The sequence below is a fragment of the Oryctolagus cuniculus genome, chromosome 10 (genome assembly GCF_051225735.1).
Source record: "Oryctolagus cuniculus isolate XC-2025 breed Fujian yellow rabbit chromosome 10, ASM5122573v1, whole genome shotgun sequence".
Classification (NCBI taxonomy): domain Eukaryota; kingdom Metazoa; phylum Chordata; class Mammalia; order Lagomorpha; family Leporidae; genus Oryctolagus; species Oryctolagus cuniculus.
Genome location: NC_142876.1, coordinates 125,715,057 through 125,735,908, shown reverse-complemented (window position 1 = coordinate 125,735,908; position 20,852 = coordinate 125,715,057). Strand labels below are relative to the sequence as shown.

General features: G+C 53.9%; 1 protein-coding gene across 9 annotated transcripts in view; it reads left to right on the top strand.

Moving 5' to 3' along the window:
• The window catches only part of CNTN6 (contactin 6), a 251,120-nt gene that overhangs the window by 161,387 nt on the left and 68,881 nt on the right, over positions 1–20,852 (top strand). For 7 of the 9 annotated variants that reach the window (XR_016214521.1, XM_051831866.3, XM_089305718.1 and 4 more), the window contains 3 exons: positions 2,593–2,688; positions 10,556–10,759; positions 12,444–12,546. Coding sequence is in view for 8 of the 9 variants with exons in the window: in XM_051831866.3 (XP_051687826.3) it covers positions 2,593–2,688; positions 10,556–10,759; positions 12,444–12,546 (403 nt within the window). In the remaining variant the exon portion in view is untranslated. The remainder of the gene's footprint in view (positions 1–2,592; positions 2,689–10,555; positions 10,760–12,443; positions 12,547–20,852) is intronic. The other 2 variants (XM_070051246.2, XM_089305720.1) reach the window with 1 other exon arrangement.

Genomic DNA, 20,852 nt, shown 5'->3' with positions numbered 1-20,852 from the left:
CACACAACTCACCCATACACTCCCCTACACACCTGTACCCATAAAGCCACACACACACATACACACACACACAGATACACACATAAACCCCATACACCCCCCACATACATACACACCCGCAAACATACACACCTCATATACCCCCTACATACATACACACACACACCTTACACATACACTCTCCACACACATACACACACCTGTCACATATAAACCCCCCACATACATACACACATACCCCTCATGCATCCCCCTACATATACACATATACCTCATACATACACTTTCCCCACACATGTACACACCCCTCACATACACACACCCTCACACATACACACATTACACACCCATCACAAACATACACCTCACACATACACTCCCCCTATACATACACATTACATACCCCTCACACACACACATACCCACATACATACACATAACTCCCCCACATATACACACACATACACCCCCACATGCAAATGCGCACACATACACACATACCTCAAACATACACCCCACCACATATACATCCCCACACACCCTCACCTATACCCTCTGCACATGTACACACATACACACATCCCACACACATACACACATACACATACATACATACCTCATACATACACCCCACCACATATACATCCCCACACACCCTCACCTATACCCTCTGCACAGGTACACACATACACATATCCCACACACATACACACATACACATACATACATACCTCATACATACACCCCACCACATATACACCCCTCATGTCCCCCCCACAGACACACACATACCCTTACCTGTGCACCCCACACACATACACACCTCACACATATACCCACACACACCCATACCCACACCCCCCCACACACCCCCACACACACACCCTACCCCCCACCTAAAATCTATAACATTTTGAAAGATGCACGAGTGTAGGGAGAGGTTCGTTGATCTCCTCTTCCGCATCTCACATCCACTCCTCTAAGATAACCAATGAAAATATTTGAAGACTCCATCTGTAATTTTCTGTTCCAACCTAACAAGAAGCTGCTATTCAGATTTTGGCCGTTTTCCCCCTAATGGAATAATGTAGAATTTTTACTGATGTTTTCTCAGCAGGATGACATTAGGAACTGGGCAGGTCAGTTCATTTAGATCTAGCGCATCCCCGTCTGATCCTTGGTGGCGCTCGGGGCGTTAGCATCCCCGGTGACCCTTGGTGGCGCTCGGGGCGTTCCCATCCCTGGTGATTCTGGGTGGCGCTCGGGGCGTTTGCATCCCCATCTGTCATTCGGTCGTTGGCTTGGACATGCCATTGCTCAGGTCCACTTTCCCTCGGTGCTTTACACAGTGCACCTGCGCTCTGAAAGCCCGCGTGCCTGCTCTCCGTGGTTGTCAGTGAACCTGGGCCAGGGTGCATCAGCCACACAGCCGCGGCTTCTCCACACGGGGCGCTCTGGTCCTGCCTTTGACTGGGCGCCCTTTACTCCAACCATCAGCTGTGTTCTCTGTTTTCCTCCTGGGATGTCTCCTGTGACGAGGTCACCTGAGATTAATGCCTGCAGTGGGACAGAAGTTTGTGTCTCTCTCACTTCGAGATGTGTGTTCCGGATACGCTGTGGCTCTGCTGCACACACTCCTGCCAGTATCCAGGCTCTTTGGAGACCAACCAATGGCTGCCAAGGTCTCCCTCATCACTGCCTCCTGGGTGTTGCTGGAGGGCTGGGAGGGGGCTGTGCTCGTCTCATCTGTCCCCCAGGTTTGGCTGCCGGATATGGGGGACGTGTCTGCTGGTCAGCAAGGGAGATGGTCAGAGTCTGTGGCCATGCAAGGGACGTGTGGAAGAGTGGGCGGGCACGTGGCAGGCTCCGTCTCGGGACGCTGACCACAGCGCGTAGATGACCTGCTTGTTCTAACCCCTCGTCGAGTTCTCCTGTAAGGGCAGGTGCATGCCTTTCTTGTTCTTTTTGCTCTCGCAAGCATTCCAGACTTGTGGTAGACACCCAGCCCACTGAGTGAATGACTGGCTGAATGAGTGGGAGGGTTTTACAGGTAAAGAAACTAAGAAATGAAGCAGCATCCCCATCCCAGAGGCTGGGCGACCGTTCTCCAGGAACGCGGGGAGATCTGTGCTTCCCGTGGGTGTTCCAGCGAGACAGTAAGCTGTCTCGACTCTGACTGTAGCCTTCTGATGCAGGCCATCACAGTATTCCGCATAAGGTCTTACAGGGGCTTTGTGAAGGGGCGCATCAGGAGAGAGCAGATGTCCTGCCTCATCAGTTCTGTCTCCAGCCCTCCCTCTCACTGCAGACCCCTCCTCGTGCCCACGGGGCAGCCGGCCGTGTGGAAGAGCAGGTGGTGAGCTTTAGTGGGGGCCTCACAGCGTCTTGACTACATTGTCTGTTTCATGGTGCTGAAGGAAGGGTGCAATGCTACACACGGTTTGAGGCAGAGTGATCAGTGTAAACAAATTGTCCCTGAAACCTTGCAGTCAGCCAGGCACGGGCATCTGGGACCCTTGATGCTGCAGTACACGCAGCAGGTTTCTTCTGCAGAGAAACTCACTCTAAACCTGCTTCTCTCTGTTTCCCAAGATATCGAAGACTTTGAAGCCAAGGCCAGAAGCGCCGTGTCCGTGCGAGAAGGCCAGGGCGTGGTGCTCCTGTGCGGCCGGCCGCCCCACGTCGGAGGTAGGCCGGGGTCGGGCAGCACTGTGGGCTTGCTCGGGGGTGGCACGGAGCCCAGGCCTGTGCTCCTTCTAGATCATTGAGGAACACTAAGACTGTCAGGCCCGCTCATTGTCGGGCTCCCTGGAGACGCGCACTCCGGCCTCCGTCTGGCCTCAGGAGTACAGAGGGAGCCGGGTGTGCACAGCACAGGAACCTGTGTTGTGCTGGCTGGCAGGCGGCCTGCTCCGGCCTCTGCCCCAGAGAAGTCGGCACTGCTCCAGGCACCAGCTTCGTGCCAGGGATCCAGGACACCGTGGGTGCTCGTCCCCTCGGGGCTCCACATTTCTCAGGTTGCAGGAGATTGGGTAAACTGGGTCATGATTCCCGACAGTCGGTGAACTGGAGGAGGTATTCACTCTGTGGTTTCCTTTGGTGCCTGCAGAATCGCATGGCACTGCTGTTCACACCGTGATAATAGAGCGGGCACACACAGCGGAGATCAGAGCGGGGCCTGGATCACACTCTGAACCCTCGCAGCAAGAGCAGTGCAGTGCGGTGAGGACCCCCGGGCAGTGCAGCCAGCTTTCACATCCAGCCCTTAGGTCTTTCCCACCACTGCCCGTGACCTAGTGGATGTCCACTCTGCAAGAGGAAAATTTTCAAAACAGATGGGCCAGGTGTTTTCAAATAAAGTGCAGGCAACTTTTTTTTGTAATATTAAGCCAAATTTTATTTTTTAAAAAAGATTTATTTTATTTATTTGAGAGGCAGAGTTACAGAGAGAGGGAGGGAGAGATACATAGAGATCGTCCATCTGCTGGTTCACTTCCCAGATGGCAGCCACAGCCAGGACTGGGGCAGGCTGAAGCCAGCACCTAGGAGCCTCATCTGCATCTCCCATATGGAGGCAGGGGCCCAAGGGCTTGGGACATCTTCTGCTGCTTTCCCAGGAGCATTAGCAGGGAGCTGCACTGGAACTGGAGCAGCTGGGAGTTGAACCAGCGTCCGTATGGGATTCTGGCATTGTAGGCGATAGCTTGAACCATTACGCCACAATGTCAGCCCTCATATAGCATTTTTAAGCCTTTAAAAACCTGAGAATACACATACACATGTGTGTGTGTGTGTATGTGTATTTGAAAAGCAGTGACAGAGAGGGAGAGGGAGAGGGAGAGAGAGAGAGAGATTCTCTCTGCTGGTTCACTCCCCGAATGTCTGCAGCTGTTGAGGCTGGGTCAGGCTGAAGCCAGAAGCAAGGAGCTCCGTCCAGGTCTCCCACTGGGTGACAGGGCCCCAGCAGCTTAAGCAGTCACCTGCTACCTCCCAGGGCGCACAGTAACCGGAGGCTGGGATTCGATGTGAATGTGGGTGTCCCAAGTGCCAACCCCCACAAGATATTTCTTATAATTATTTTCACTTTTATGCAACATTGTAAAATACCAATTCAGAAGAAAAGGAAGCAGATGGAAGCTAGCCCCATGGTACGCGTGGCGGCTCTCCCTGAAATGGGAGGGAGAGGGCAATGCTGTCAGTGCGTCTTCAGGGGCGTGCCCAAGTTGCTCAGGCTTTCAGCTGGCACTCGTCGTCTACCCATAGAGAAGATTATTTTCCAGGACCATCATCAAGGATAAGCTATGCAGAATCATCTGTGCCACCTGTGACTCTTGTGCCCTGACACTGTTCGAGGAGTCTTGACTCGTTCGGCGCTTGCTTTCAACTTTGTTTACTCTGATCGAGGATGGCAGGAACATAACACTTTGGTACCGTGAGTCAGATACACATATCGAAGAGCCTCCCCCACCGCCGCCTCAGCTGTGCACAGCAAGAATGTGTCCTCGGATGCATGCCACGGAGTGAAGTCCCAGACCAGCCACACCTCCATCAGTGGAGACCTTGGAACTGCACCGCTGGTCCCTTGTGTGGGAGGAGTGGTGTCCTCAAGTGATGTCCTAGGAAGCAGCCCCATGGCCCTGGCGTACCTGTCAGTGTTGGTGACACCCGGTGTCTCAAGGAGCATTACCCATGGCCCTGGGGGTACTTGTAGTGTTGGAGACATCCGGTGTCTCAAGGAGCATTACCCATGGTACTGGGAGCACTTGTCAGCATTGGAGACACCTGGTGTTAGAGGAGCATTACCCATGGTACTGGGGGTACTTGTAGTGTTGGAGACACCTGGTGTTAGAAGGAGCATTACTCATGGCCCTGGGGGTACTTGTAGCATTGGAGACATCCGGTGTTAGAAGGAGCATTACCCATGGTACTGGGGGCACTTGTCAGCATTGGAGACACCTGGTGTTAGAAGGAGCATTACCCATGGTACTGGGGGCACTTGTCAGCGTAGGAGACACCTGGTGTTAGAAGGAGCATTACACTCAGTGTCTCAAGGAGCATTACCCATTATCCCAGGGTACCTGTCAGTGTTGGTGACACCCAGTGTTGGAACATTACTCATGGCCCTGAGGGTACCTGTCAGTGTCGATGACACTCAGTGTCTCAAGGAGCATTACCCATTGTCCCAGGGTACCTGTCAGTGTTGGTGACACTCAATGTCACAAGGAGCATTACCCATGGTCCTGGGGGTATTTTTCAGTGTTGATGACAGCCAGTGTTGGAACATTACCCATGGTCCTGGGGGTACTTGTCAGTGTATGGATCATTTGTTTGTCATAAGGTGTGTTACCCATGACTCTGGGTGCATTGCGTGACATTCAGTGTCACCTGAGTGATCTCCTGAGGTCAGGAGTGCTGGAACAACGTTCTTTGTTCTTTATTGCTGTCCTAGATCAGAACTGAGGAGGGTATTGACCGACATTCATGGGTCCAATTAACCACCTAGAGATTGATTAGTCAGAGGAAAACATACCATTAGTAATAGCAGCTATCAATGATTGAATTATCACTGTGGCACTGTGAAAAGCGCTTCCCTTTTGTTTCTTATACTTGTCTACTGAGAAAGTCTGGTTTGAAGAGATGAACTTGGAATTCATCTTACATAAGAACACTTCAAAAGCTGTGTGGTACATGGGGTGAAATGCAGGCGTTCCTGGATCCCTTGTGGAGCGAACGTGCACTCACACGGGGTGGGTCGTCACAGTGGTGGGTCGCAGGTCTCGGGTGAGTCGTGACCCTGCTCTGAGTTCTGTGGGGAACGCGGTGTTTGGGTTTTCGTTAGGTTTGCCGCTGCAGTAGCATAACCAGGACTTAGCACCGGTGTTTAGCCCTGAAGCACTGGACCAGGTTTGCAGTGAAGTGCCCATTCTGGAATATTCCAAAGGGCATCTGTCCACTGACTCTCAGCACTGCACTCCAAATTCTTTATCCTGCTCGTTTGTTTTCTGCCTCGAGAAATTTGCTGCCCACCCTGCCGGGCCCATCCTGTGGCACCAAAAGCAGGTGTCCACGCCCATCACCACGCCCCCCTCCCGGAGGCCGCGTCCCACATGGTGGGTAGAATCGCGGGTGTCCCGTGTGTCCGTGCTGGAGCCGCGGCAGGGCGACAGTCAGGGCTGTCAGTGACCTGGCTGCATCTGCTCAGGGACGGAGTCCGCCGCACGCTCACGCTCGCTGCAGCTTTGCTGTCTGACCCAGCAAGAGCGTCAGGGTGCAGGTGAGTGCTGTCGGCGTGACCCACAGGGGACCACCTGGGGGACCCTCACCCTGAGGGCCCGCGTGGCTGCTCGGCCATCGCAGGAGCCCTGTCACAGGCACTCACGGCTCATGAGCCACGTAGCAGGTGGAGAAAACACTAAAGAATTCAAGGGTTTCAGCCTGAGCTGCGCGTGACTTACACAGCAGTTCTGAAAAGCCAAGTGGGGGGGTCATAAACTTCTGGTTTGGGGGGCATTAGTGTTCTTCCTCCCATTAAACAGTACAGAAATGGAGCAGCAGCAGCCATTGGCGATGGGGACAGAGCGGGACAGCCCCATGTAGCTGGGAGAGGGGAGGGCGGGGAGGGGGGTGTCCAGGAGAGCCTGAGCAGATGGACAGAGGGTGGGCAGTGTGGAAGGCTGTGCAGCCTTGCCTTTGAGTGTGAGGCGCTGAGACCGCCAGGGGGCTTGGGGACAAGCAGGGGAGGCAGGGGGACCACAGACAGGAAGGGGGTCGCTGACAGAGGACCAGGGGCTGGTGCACAGGAGCATGTAGGGGCCTCGGAGAGAGCAACAGTCTGACGTCAGAAAGACCCAGAACCAAGCCAGTGGCAGTGTTTGGGGGAATGAAGCTCACAGATCCAGGACCCACTGTGCATGCTGGGCACGTCAGCAATGCCCAGTTAACCCCACAACGCAGTGTTTCTCATGGGATTGTCCCAGTGTCTGGCTAGAGTCTTCCAGTGGGTTCTAAATAGTCCCCTACCGAAGAAAGACACACCAGGGTAGGGAAGGGCTGGAAAGTGTTAGCAGCTAAGATAAAAATGAATTCACCAAGGGAGAGGTGAAAATCACAGCTTCAGGGCCTGGATTACAGGTTGAAGAATACAAAGGTTTCGCAGGCACCCGTGGCAACCTGTAATTTCCGTTACGCGGAGGGGCTGTGTTCGATTTCAGAAAGCAGAACCTTATTACTCTCGCCAGATGGGAGGGAATGGGGACCCCTGCGCAGACACGTGGCCCGGGAACTTGCTCTTCCTCTGTATTTCACAAAAGCTGACACTGCGGGGAGGCAGCGAGGACAGGGCCCTCGGAACTCCCTTTTCCCTCTTGACGGTGAGGAGCGCCCTGTCGACTGTCCTCAGTCGGAAGCCTCGTGAGCAACTGTTGGGGAAGAAGTGACAGGCTGGGACGTGAGGCAGCAGAGGGCACCAGGGCGGGAGCTGAGAGCAGGGGCAGGGGAGGCCGGAAGGAACGAGGGGTGAGGGTGAGAGGCAGCTGTGCACCTGTGGTCTGGGGTCCAGGGAGGTGAGGCCGGGGTCAGAAGTTTCACAGGGCCTCAGCCGACCCTCTACCTGCCCACTGCGCTGCAAACCCAAGTCTCTGTCTCTGTGTCCAGCCTCCCACTGAGGTCACCCGCACTCTGCCGGCATCAGCTGGCATCTGAGGCTCAGGGTGGTGAGGGTCAAAGCCGTTAGGGGCCCAGCTGCCTCAGGCCCTGCTCCTGCCCCCTGGGTGTGGGCACAGAGAGGTTCCCTAGCGCCCGCTGCACGGGGCACCCTGCTGTGCGTGACAGCAGCTGTACCCTTCTCCGAAATCCTTGTCTCTGGGTCACAATGGCCTTTTCCCGCGTTTCCTGTCGATGTAGCCCCAGGCCTTGGCTGCACTTTGTCGTCTGCCTCCCCAAGTCTCCAGGGAGGGTGTGGAGGCTCGAGGGCACAGGAGCAAATCCCCTTAGAGATTCCCTCACCTGGGGGTGGGAACTGGGGCCGGGCGAAGCCGAGTCCTGAGCCCGTGGGTTCCAGTAGTGACCGGCGACCCTCTCCCTCGCCTGGCCTGCAGCCTGCCCTCGACCTCCTGATTCCTCCGGTGTCTCTGGATGAGTCACAGAAATCCCCGGTTCTGGTGACGGGAACAGGAAGGGGAGAGCGAATGCCCGATCTACAGTGCTTTTCCCAGAACGCTACAACTTGGGTTTTTGTGTACTTGGCCTGATTTTTTATTTCAGAATTTATTTCAGATTATTTTTTAATTCACAAAACTAAAGCTGTGAGTACTGATACGAGGAGTTCCCATCTCGTAGGCCCACCACATTTGGCGTTCGCACACTTCAGGCCCAAGTGGCACTTTTCCTGCGATTGTTCCTCGTCGTGTCCTCGCCTCGTGTCGTCTTCGTTCTTGGGAGAGACAGTAGAGTTTGTGCACTGCATTTCTGTTGCTGGCATCATTTATGGATCGTAGGGAGTGGATCCTTTGTTCCTCCGGGGGTTAACAGCCTTTCTCTTGGGAGACACGCTCTTCCTTCCGTTGTTTTCCTTCCTTTATAGAATCTGCCGCCCTCTGTGTACTGTGCACACTCTGTATTACACATCAGATTATATATTATACACAGTATTCTTTATGTATATCCCTGCCCCCCACTGCCTTGGCAGAAGGGAGAAAGCATGGCGCCACCCCCCCTTCCGCCTCCCTGAGAGTTCTGTTGGATCTGATTGAGGTTCGGAGCGGCTGCTGGTCTGCATCCCGGCCTCACGCTTCTGAGAATTGTTCGTTTTTGAGACAGAAACGGAGACTGACACAGATGTCCCACCCCGGGGCCACTCCCCACATGCCTGAGGCAACTCCGGCTGGAGAGGAGTGAGTGGGGTGCTGTGCCCCCAGCTGGGGAGACTAAGAACAAGCCGGACGGGAGTGTTCTGTCTCCCTGGCGTCTTGCTTCTGTGCAGTGTTAACATAAGTGCAGAGGACAGACACGAGCTGAGGCCTCGGCTGCACACCCTGCTCTCCTGTGAGCTGTGTGTGGATGCCCAGGCAGAGACCTTTCCGCCTAATGACCAGGCCTCAGCGGGGTCCCAGCCCCACTTACTTGGGGTCCCCTTTGAACCAGCTGTGTTCCTGCCCTTTGTAGACCTGGTTCCATGCCCTCTGCTCTCCACAGTCAGCCTCATCTCCTCGACCTCACATGGAACCGCACGTGCAGAGCCATAATGCATGAGAACATTGTCTGGTGCGGAGATTTCTGGACAAAAATCTTTTCAAAAATGACACTGTGATTTCTGTGAGGACCTGGACAGTTGTAACCCCTGGCCGCCGGGGCAGCTCCTGTAGGTCCCACAGCTCACTGCTGGCCACTTCCCCAGGAGAGAAGAAAACGCACCCACGGCCTCAGACGAGACTCGGGCTTCGCCTGGCGTGGAAGACCCAGGCAGACGCCGGGCACGTGTCCAAGGACGTGGTGACGTCATCACAGGACGGAAGCGACTCAGCGAAAAGGAAGAGTGCTGAGGCTCCGAAGGGCAGCTAGAGAAAATCTCAGACAAGCCGTGAGACATCCGTGCCGTCGGGCTCCGTCTTCCTGGCACCAGTGGCTGTGAAGGACTCTCAGGACGGCGTCGGGTGTCTGAGGAGCAGGGGAGGGGCTGGAGGGGCACGGGGCGGAGCCCTGAGTCCTGCTCCTCTCAGTCTGCTCGCGCAGCTCAGCTCAGTACAGCCCTGGGGGCGGCTCTGGCCCGTGGCCATCTGTTGTGTGGGCAGCTGTCTTCACCCAGCTGGTTTCAACGTGGGGTTCCTTTTTCTGCAAAGCCTGTCTTGGTCACAGCACCCTCTGGGCTCCCTGCCTCTGTCCCATTCTACGTCGTGGTGATGCACACCAGTGGCACTGGCAGTGGCAGGCAGGGCCTTGGTGTGGTTTGGGTTTCTGCACACCACGTCCCCCGGTTGCCCCAGAAGAGGCGCTCAAGAGTTCTGGAACGTTCAGTGAGTGAACCCAAGGTCTGTGGTATGATCCTTGAACTTGAACAAGTACCCTCAGTGTGTTGGATCCTTCTGAACGCACAGCAGGAAGCTCAGCTTCAGAACAAGCTGCTTGGGGGTCCGGGTCCACGAGACTTCATGTACGGGGCTTTCAAGGCAGTCCTGAGAGAGGGAACACAGTTACACGTTTGTTTTTGTGTGAGAAGCGTTGAACTGCCTGTATCATGTTTTGTAACCCGCACGTTCCATGAACTTGCTGAAGCGCCCTTTTGTGTCTAACGGCTCTACCTAACGAACTCGCGCACTCACACCCTTGACGTCCCATCCTCACCCCCTTCATCCCCAGAGAAGGCAGCGAGGGTGGGGTGGGGGGTTACCACCCACCCGGGGTGCACAGGAATGCAAGTGAGCGCTGGGGTTGTGCCAGGTAATCTTCATAACCTGGCCACGAGGGTCCTGGTTCTATTCCAGTTATAGAGCAGCAGGACACAGAAATCACAGATGCGGGTGAATGCAGCCAGGAAAGCAGAATGTGTTCTGTTTTCCAGATTTGTCTTACGCATGGGCGTTCAACGACAGCCTCCTGAGTGTGCACGAGGACAGGAGGCGGTTCATATCCCAGCAGACGGGAAACCTGTACATCGCCAAGGTGCAGCCGTCGGATGTCGGCAACTACACCTGCTTCGTCACCAACAGGGAGGCCAGGAGGAGCGTGCGAGGCCCACCCAGCCCCTTAGTGCAGCGAGCCGATGGTAAGAGCTTGCGTTGTCTCGGCCTGTGCGTGTGGCTGTGAAAGCCGGGGGTGCAGAGCTGTCCGCTCCCTCTTGCTGCGGGAGCCACGGCACCCGGGAGTGTAGGCGACGCTCACAGACAAGAGGGCAGCCACACACTGGCAGAGGGGCGGGCAGCAGCCTGCGGTCCACCCACCTGCTCGGGGTGTCCTGGAGCCTCCTCTTTCCTTTGTTCAAGGACATGCTGTGAAGGTGACTTGGGGAGGGGCTGGCTGTGTGTGTGACGTGTGGGTGCCGCCCGGTCTACTTCACCTTCCGGAGCATACGCTGCAACCTGTCCACGGTCTCCTTTCTTCCACACACTGATTCTTACGGTGTCCTTTTACGATTTACCTGGCTGGCACAGTGGGGGAAAGTTCCTGTCGAGGGAAAGCAAAGCAAACCAGCAGCGCCAGGTTCACACTGATTGTATTCCTGTGAAGGAACACACCCAGCCTGGCCTCTGACGGAGCTGGTAGGAGACTGGGACGGCCAGGAGGATCATTTAAACAGTCACAGTGGGCACACCAGGTGCGTTGTGAGATCAGACTTGGGACTTGAACTGCAACACCACATGGGATTTCCTGCTGTCTGAGGGTGTAAGCAGAGCAGGGCCGTAGCACTGACGATGGCTGGAGCTGTGGACCCCACCCCAGAGGGAGTCTGGTGACAGCCCGTCACGGTCACTGTCCCCCCAACACACACACATCACAGGGCTGTGTTCCTCAGTGACCCTCTCCCCTCACTCACCTACTCACCTCTGTTCCAGGCTGCGTAGACTGCCCATTCTTCCATCGTTCATCGTCCCTGCCCGATCTCTCTTTCTGCCCTACTTAATCCCTCCCTCCTCCCATCCCCTCTGCTCCCTTCAGCACATTTATGTCAACACAGGCTGGCAGCGTTGTACAGAAAGTAAACAAAGCCAACCTCTTCTGCAAGTCAGCGTGCAGGAGATGTCAGATGTCAGGGAAATGAAACACCACCCAGGGCAGGGCCTCTGCCGATTCCTGAAGGACGTAGCTCCCTCCACGGCAGTCCCAGGCCTCCTGGAGCACTCCAGGGCCTGGCTCTGTCCCATCTGCGGGGCGCTGGCCCCCAGCACTCTGTTCACTGTAAGCCTGCAGGCAATTGGTCTGGAAACCAGTGGTGACCAAATGCTGCTAAGACCTCCGGCTGTGGTTGGCTGAATTTGGGAGGCTGCCACCCCTCTCTGGGAGGAGGTGTGTGCTGCAGGCAGACCTCTGTCCTATCTACTGCAAATGTTAAAATTGTGAAATAGAAATTTCTGTTGGTGTACAGCCAACAAAATCGGCAGCAAAATCCCAGTGCTCCCCCACGTGCATGGCTGATGGCTGTGAGCCCTCTGCCTGTTTCGCTGTGGAAATACTGACTTCTGGATTAAGTGGGGCTGCCCCAGACGTGCCATGGGTGCCTGGGAAGCTCCCTCACTCCCAGGATGCCCCTCCCCGGGCTCCTGTCATGGGAGCAAGGCCAGGGTCCCCGGGACAAAAGTGTTTTTGGAAATTCAGAAGCATGTGTTCTGTCCTTAATTGGAAAAGTGCGTTCTCGTTACGAGCAAATGGCCAGGTGTGGGGTGATGAAGCGTTTACGTCACAGAAAACCTCTCTTCTCCAGAAATGCTGCTAGCTCTTTTGATATTTAACAGGTGTGATGGGGGAATATGAGCCAAAGATTGAAGTGCGTTTTCCCGACACTGTCCCAGCCGCAAAGGATTCGTCTGTAAAACTGGAATGCTTTGCCCTTGGAAAGTAAGGTGGTTTCTGGTTTTGTTTTTTTGTTTCTGGTTCCTTTAATTTTTTTAAACCTTTTTGTTATTCCAACATCGGTCTAAAGTAAATCACAGTAGATTTCAAATGCTGGCCAGCAGTGCAGCCTTCCGATTGGAATCTCAATAAGCGCGTCTGATGCTTCCAAAATGATCAGCTGCATTTTCCCTTACGTGTGCTGATTTTCCTGTGGTGTGAGCTGCTGAGACCCACGTAGGGAGTGCAGAGGGCGGAGCACGGGGGCCTGGTGAGCCGTGGGCCAGCCAGGAGGCCTCCCACACACCCTTCCCTGCACTCACGCCCATCCTGCACGCGGGCCTGGGCTGTCTCTCCTCTCAATGGTCAGCAGACCCTCAGTGCTCAGCTCCAAGATAAGCCTGGTAACAATCCAGGGTCGCTGGGCCTCAGGGGAACCGGGCCCTGCGGCCTGGCTGTGGGGCGTGGTGTGTGGCTCTGGGAGACGCCTCTCGGGCACGGGGCTGGGTTCTGTGTCTCGTGTGAGTATGGAGGATGTCTCTGTGCCTGTTGGTGATGTTCAGGTTTCATGTTTGTGCCCATGAAGGTCGGGAGGCAGCAGGGGAGAAGAGCAGACAGACTGGAGCCGGCCATGGTGGCGCCGGTGTGCATGCGGGTAACTGGGACGTCGCTGGTTCCGGTGCTGGCTCTGGTTGGGTTTAATTTCTCCATCTCTTGCGTACTCCCAGGCCAGCCTCACCGCTTGTCAGTGCAGTGCGTTCCACGCCGCGGGACGGGACTGTCCACACGACACGCAGTGGCAAGAGCAGCCACTACCCCTGGGCTAGAGGGCCGTCTTTCAGCCCCAGGTGTGGCCCTCACAGCCAGAAACACTGATCTAGTGACTTCTTTTCCAAACCCTGGGAAGCAGCTTAGAGATCTGTGTTTCTCAGCGAGAGAGGCTCAGGCCTTCCAATACCTCTGGGTGCTCAGCCTTTGAGTTCTTTCCTGGGGATGAATTTTGTGTATCTTTGAATCAGATGTCTCAGGTCATTCATTTTGGAAACAGGGTTTTATTTTCATGCAGTGCTGGTCTCATGGTATTTGTCCAGTAGATAATAACTTGCTGATTAAATGATTCTTAAGGAGCTGACAGTTGGGGACTGGCATTGTGGCCTAGCAGATAAAGTGACCATATGCGATGCCCGCATCCCGTATGAACACTGGCTTGTGTCCTGGCTGCTCCACTTGCAATCCAGCTCCCTTCAAGTGGCCTGGGGAAAAATGATAGCCCAAGTGTTTGGGCCTCTGCCACCTACATGGGAGACCCGGATGAAGCTCCTGGCTCTGCGCTTCAGCATGGCCCAGCCCTGGCCATTACAGCCATCTGGGGAGTGAGCCAGTGGGTGGCAGGTCGGTTTCTCCCCCCGCCCCCCAATCTCTGTAATTCTGACTTACAAACAAATAAATCTTTTTTTCTTTTTTAAAGAAAGGAACTTAAAGAAAGGTTTTTAAGTCAGTTTTTATTTGTTTGCTTGCCTCCTAGGACATGGTGCACTTTCACTGTTTATAAGCCTCCCTAGAAATTAAAGTTGACAGAATGTCAGATGTTTGCCAGCAAAATACTTGGAGAATCAGATGAGTCCTTTAAAAAGAAAATTCATTTAAAGCATCGTCTGAAAGGATTTTCCACAGCTAGTCCATCATAGTTGGTGCATTACTCGGGGGTGCTCTGACATAGGCGTGACTCTGAAAGTATTGGGGCCCCCTCCAGCGTCTAATGCAGACAGCGTCATGCATGCAGCATGTGATTCAAGCTGACGACACGCGTGTCTGCTCAGACACCTGCGGGGTACGCTGTGTTCTCTTTCATTAGATGGGAGAACCTGAGGCTCTGCATGGCTCCGTCACCTGTTCAGCTTCCTGCTTCTGTTAAGAGGAGGTAGAAGGATTCGAGTGTAGGCCCACTTGATTTTAAATTCTGAATTTAGGAACTTTGGAGTAAATGGTAAGATAACTGCTTTTGAAATCACCGGAGGCAGATTCAGTTCCTGATTTCTCCGGAGCTGTGTGGTTGCTGGGAAACATGAATTTCCATGTTCACAACCTGCAGGCGTCAGCAGGGCACCTACGCACCTGTGCTGTGAATGCAGAGCCCTGTAGCCCTGGGCTGGGGTTCAGGCCCTGAGTGGGGACTGACTGATTCTGAACCAGACGGGAAGTTCCCTCTGAGTTCCAGGGTGATCAGACTAGGGCAACTCTGATTCTCCCGCGTGTCTGACCTCTGAGTTCCAGGGTGATCAGACCAGGGCAACTCTGATTCTCCCACGTGTCTGACCTCTGAGTTCCAGGGTGATCAGACCAGGGCAACTCTGATTCTCCCCACATGTCTGACCTCTGAGTTCCAGGGTGATCAGACTAGGGCAACTCTGATTCTCCCGCTTGTCTGACCTCTGAGTTCCAGGGTGATCAGACCAGGGCAACTCTGATTCTCCCACGTGTCTGACCTCTGAGTTCCAGGGTGATCAGACTAGGGCAACTCTGATTCTCCCACGTGTCTGACCTCTGAGTTCCAGGGTGATCAGACTAGGGCAACTCTGATTCTCCCCACTGCCCACCCCTCCTCCGTTGCCTGAGTGATGACCACCTTGCGGGGCGGGCGGAGGTGAGTCTGGGTGAAAGGTGAGCAAAGGCGAGAGCAGGTGGCCGCCGTCGTGGCTCTGCTCGGCGTTGGTCTCTGTGACCTCGTGTATTTGCACTTTCTGCAGACCCATGGGAGAGGTGAGTGCTGGCTGCGACACTCTGCCGTATTCATATCCATGCTCTCTCTCTGTCTCCACACACACACACACGCAGATGGATGACAAGTCGTAACTTAGCCAGTACTTTGGGGAATATATTTATTCCCCTCAGAATGTTGTTAAACATCCACACCCCCCGTGCTGCCTGACTTGCTGGGAAATTGCGTAATTGGGAGAGAGAAGGGAGGAAGAAAACAGAGCCAGCAGACTCGGACCCTGCCCTTGAGAGGTGCCCTTTGACTTCCCCGTTTTGACCCACAGTGAGCACAAAGAGTGTTCTGGAAGGATGTGGAGGAGTGGGTTGGCCTCCCAGGGAAGACCAGTGGAGCCCTGGGGTATGTGAGGAACAGGAGTGACTTGGGAAGAAGTGAGAAGGGGGGAGTGGTGAGGACTCCTGGGACAAGGAAAGTGCTGCCCTAACGTGGACGGCAGAGAAGAGTGTGGTCAGAGGACCAAGAGCTCTTTGTGTGTGCGTTTCTTGGTAAGCGTATGGTTTTTCAACGACATGTTAAATAAGAGAAGGTAGAAACAGTCAACACATTAAAAACTGGCATCCAGTTAATTCGCTAAAGGTAAAATTTAAAATCTTAAAAGCCTCTGGTGGTTCCTAAATTTACTGATAAAATTCAAACTAGCAATATATGACCTAGAAAAATTTGAGTTGGGAAAATACTAGCTTAAAAGAACTCTTAGAACATTAAAATCTGATGAATCTGTCCAAAGGCACCCTGGTTGATAAAGCAGGGCTTAGCCTGAAAGCACCTTGCGTAGGAAGCACAGCAGCCGGTCGAGGGAGGTGCTGGCGGAGACTCCTCACGTCTCAGAACATCCGCAGGCGATCCAGAGACTCGGCTGCACAGGCTGCCCCTGAGACCTGGAGACCTGATGCGTGCCGGCAGCGCCTGACTCCGTCACTGGTGGAGCACGGTGGTCCCGGGGGCCCCTGGGCCGGGTGCTCGTACTAAGATGCCCAGCACAAGAGACCTGGGCTTCGTGAGACTGGAGCACAGACGCGGTCCTCACGTCTGCAGGTGGACAAGCTGTGTGAAAACGCTGTGTGTCTTTCGACAAACCTGCAAATGTGCGCTGTCACCCAAGGGTTTTGTGTGTGCTTGTGCAGTTTTCACAAGACACCTCAACTGTGTTTGAAACATTGAAAAATACTGAAAATGTTTCTTAGCCCATGGTACATTTTGACATATACCAAATACAAGTAAGCCAACTTTTTCAAAATTGCAAACGTAAAATGGACAAATATTAAAAACAACACATTTGCTAGAAAATTATGTTATTGGTATAACTGGCAATCCCAAAATAGGAAGATCATACTTCCTGCTTTTCCAGTTCTACATCTGCACTTACAGGCTTCCTGCCAAGTGTTTCTGGAGACTCCGTTTCAGTTGCATGTAGTTATAAATCACGTTCTCGGACATCTCTTTGTGAAGATGTCACTGTGCGATATTTGGCTTTAGTTGTATTTTCCCCCAAATGTGGAGAATCTTTGTCCTGATCCATCAGAGTGAGGTTCTTCACCCCTGAGAGATGTTCCATCAACTCAGACCTCAGCGACATGGATTGCTTTGTGCGGGGAGGAAATCAGCTGTGTTTTCTCTCGTTACATTTCCTGACCAGCTCACGACCAGCCTCAGTGGTGTCTCGGAACAGTCACCAAACAAGGGTTGCATATGTTACTAGATGGCTGGAGGGAGAGGAGAGGGAGGGAGGAAGTCAGGCTGTGAACACCCGGACAGGAGAGGAGAGGAGAGGGAGGGAGGAAGTCAGGGTGTTAACACCTGGAAAGGCAGGGAGAGAAGAGGGAGGGAGGAAGTCAGGCTGTGAACACCTGGACAGGATGGGAGAGGGAGGGAGGAAGTCAGGCTGTGAACACCTGGAAAGGCAGGGAGAGGAGAGGGAGAAAGTCAGGGTGTGAACACCTGGAAAGGCAGGGAGAGGAGAGGGGGAGAGAGGAAGTCAGGCTGTGAACACGCGGACAGGAGGGGAGAGGAGGGGGAAGGAGAAAGGCTGTGAACACCCAGACAGGAGAGGAGAGGGAGGGAGGAAGTCAGGCTGTGAACACCCGGAGAGGAGGGCAGAGGAGAGGAAGGGAGTAAGTCGGGGTGTGAACACCCAGACAGGAGGGGAGAGGAGAGGGAGGGAGGAAGCCAGGGTGTGAACACCTGGACAGGAGGGAAGAGGCAAAGGCAGCTGACCGGGTCCAGAGCTCATTGTTTAAAAGCTTTATTCTAAAAAGCTTTATTAGAATAAAAAAAAGCAGCCTGAAGTTCAGGGGAGTGCGTGTGCCCCACAGATCTGCTCGCGTCACGGGAAATGCCCCTTTTTTCCTGTTCTGGCATTCATTCGCCCTGCTTGCTGTTCTTGGCACTTCCTGGGTCCCTGATTTTCTCTCTCTGTCATTAATTTTGGAAATATTTCAGCCATTGCTCCAAGTAGTTATTGTCTCCTTTTCTCCCACCTCTGGTTTTCCCAGTGCGTGGTTCATCTCGTGCAGATATAATCTGGTTGGTTGTTTGCTTCGTTGTCGTTTTGCTGTTCAGTTGACAGCTCCACTGCTGTCTCCTCTCACCCCACTTGGCTCCCCTCCCCCTGTCCGGCCCCATCGGATTCCTCAGAGGCTCCCCTGGTTTGCCTTGCAGTGAATTTTGTTTCTGCTCTCCTTTGGGTCCTTTCTTAGGGTTTCCTCCTCTGTGCTCTGTCGCATAGGACAGCATGTTAACTGTAACAGTTTTAGTCACCGTGTCTGATAATAGCAGCTTTATATCTGATAATGACTATTTTCATTTGAAAACCCGTCAGAGGTCTTCGCCATATTTGGGTCTGATTTTGATGGCCACTTTGTCTCTTCAGACAGTTTTCCTTAACATGCCTGGAAGGTTTCTGTGAAACTGACGTGGTGCACCAGGCAGAGGTCTTTGGCAGCTGTGGTGTCCGGGTCTAGAATTTCTTGTGGAATTGGCGATTTTGTGTGCTGTGTTGTGAGGCTGAGGACGGCAGTTATCTGAGCTGCGCTTCCCTGCCACCGCACGGAGCCGTTTTGATGAGGAGAAAACCTTGCTAATCCCATCATTTCCAGCAGCCATACGTCTGTGTCCGTGGGCTGTGTTTGCTGCTACTCATGGGTCTCATTTTACCTGCTCATGTGCATATCTGGTAATTTTTATTGCCATCTAGATGTGCAAATTGTCCCGTCATTGAATGCTGGATGATGGCTTCTTATATGAAGATTGTTGAACTTGGCTCTGATTGGAAGTCTGGAGACTGCGCCCCCACCTGACGGTGCTGAGCTTTCTGAGTGGGTTCAGAGCAGCGCTCAGGAGTGCTGCGCTGTGTGCTCACTGAGCGCTCCAGACATTGGCAAACTTCTCTTCCAGGCGTGGCGGAGCTCTGGCGCCTTCCGGCCCTGCGTGAGCTCTGTGCTTCGTGGGAGACTCCCGGGCAGCCCTCTGGGGCGTGCTCCCTTGTGTCACAGCCTGTCCTCAATTCTGTCCTGCAGTTCCCAGCTGCCGTCAGCTCCACGACTCCACGCAGCCATCCGGCACTGCCCTGGTCTCGAAAAGCCTCCAGACGGAAAGCCGCGGCCACCGAGGACTTCATCTGCTCCCCTGCGGCAGGCACCACGGCCTCGCTGCCGGGGTGGTACCTCTGGAGAGGCTTTTGTTCACATGCTGGCCCGCTTTCTGCTCTGTGCAGCACGAGATCAGGCGCAGTCTCGGTGCACCCACAGGGCTCAAAGTCAGGGGTGATTGATTATTATTATTATTTATTTATTTATTTTTTGACAGGCAGAGTGGACAGTAAGAGAGAGAGAGAGAGAAAGGTCTTCCTTTGCTGTTGGTTCACCCTCCAATGGCCGCCATGGCTGGTGCGCTGTGGCCGGTGCACCGCGCTGATCCGATGGCAGGAGCCAGGTGCTTCTCCTGGTCTCCCATGGGGTGCAGGGCCCAAGCACCTGGGCCATCCTCCACTGCACTCCCTGGCCACAGCAGAGAGCTGGCCTGGAAGAGGGGCAACCGGGACAGAATCCGGCGCCCCAACCGGGACTAGAACCCGGGGTGCCGGCGCCGCAAGGCGGAGGATTAGCCTAGTGAGCCACGGCGCCAGCCAGGGATGATTTTTTAATGAAAAATGTGAAGGCAAGTAGAGCGACCGGGGAAGTGCATGGACACACGTAAGCTGCAGATCTGGGATTCAAATTCACATCTCCTGGATTCTGACTTCAAAATTCATGCTCATAATCTGTTGCCACTAACCTTGAATTTTCCTTTTGCTCTATGGGTTAGCCCTTCATATGCAGAGGTACTGGGGCCTTCAGTGTGGAAATAGGATACTAGAAAAGGCTTCAAAGTTCACACAAAATTGAGCAAATGTTTTATCTGGGAAATGGGATGATGGAAGTGTTGACCAATTGTGTTATCTTCAATACTTCAGCAACAAGCAAATTTTAATTCTGTATATTAAATATAACAAAAATTCAAAAGATAAACCTCAAAGCAGTGTTTTAATGAGAAGCCTTGAGTGTGGTAGGATTGCTCAGGGTTCCCGAGGGGCACACAGCCCACTGGGTTATATGTGAGGGTGGCAGTGGACACTGTGTCATACGGCTGAGGGGCAGCTGGGAGACACCGTGTGTGGCAGGGGAGGCGGCTGCGACGTGCAGATGGGGAGTGCAGGGGGGAGCCCTGGGGAGCCTGCCTCAGGTGTTCCATGGCCTAATGTGAACATGAACTCATTCAGGCACACTTGCAGCTGTGTGAGCTTCCTTTGCACAACCCTAGGTATGTGAAGCTTACTTTCTACGCTGGGGTTTCAGAGCTGACACGCTCAGGACTCACGACTCCTGGTTTTGTCCCACTGGTCTGACATGACAGCCTCTTAATTATGCGACCTGCAAACCAGTGTTGTTGTGAAATTCCCCATGAAACCCTGCATCCAGGGGCCACCCAAAGGCAGGCTCACTGACGGGACCCGTGGAGGCAACAGTGGGCCTTTGCGCTTCGTGAAAGCCACATCGGTGTCCCCACAGCCCTGGCTGCTGTAGTACACAGCTGGCGGAGCTTCCGTCTCCAGAATCTTCATTTGGTAACTTTGCTGTCCGTGTTCTGGAATGTAAGTAGAATTCGCAGCTGCGCTGAGTGTCCCTGTGCGCTGGGGAACCTCGCACCAAGGACTGCTTCGTGTGCACTTCTACGTCCTCCTCATTTTTCTTATTTATGAAGACAGTTGTACCCGGCTTGGCCACTAATGCCAAACAGTACATTTGAAATCTCGTGGTATTTTAGGTGTTCCAGAACTTTCCGAGGTCAGGGAACTCGTACAGTGTTTGCTTTTCTTCCTCTTCCTCCTCCTCCTCCTCTTCCTCTTCTTCTTCCTCCCCCTCTTCTTTTCTGCATCTAGAAGGCAGAGTTAGAGAGAGGGAGAGACAGAGATCCTCCATCCTCCGGTCCACTCCCCAGCCATCTTCCATTGCTTTCTCAGGCGCACTAACAGGAACCTGGATTGGAAGTGGAGCAGCCA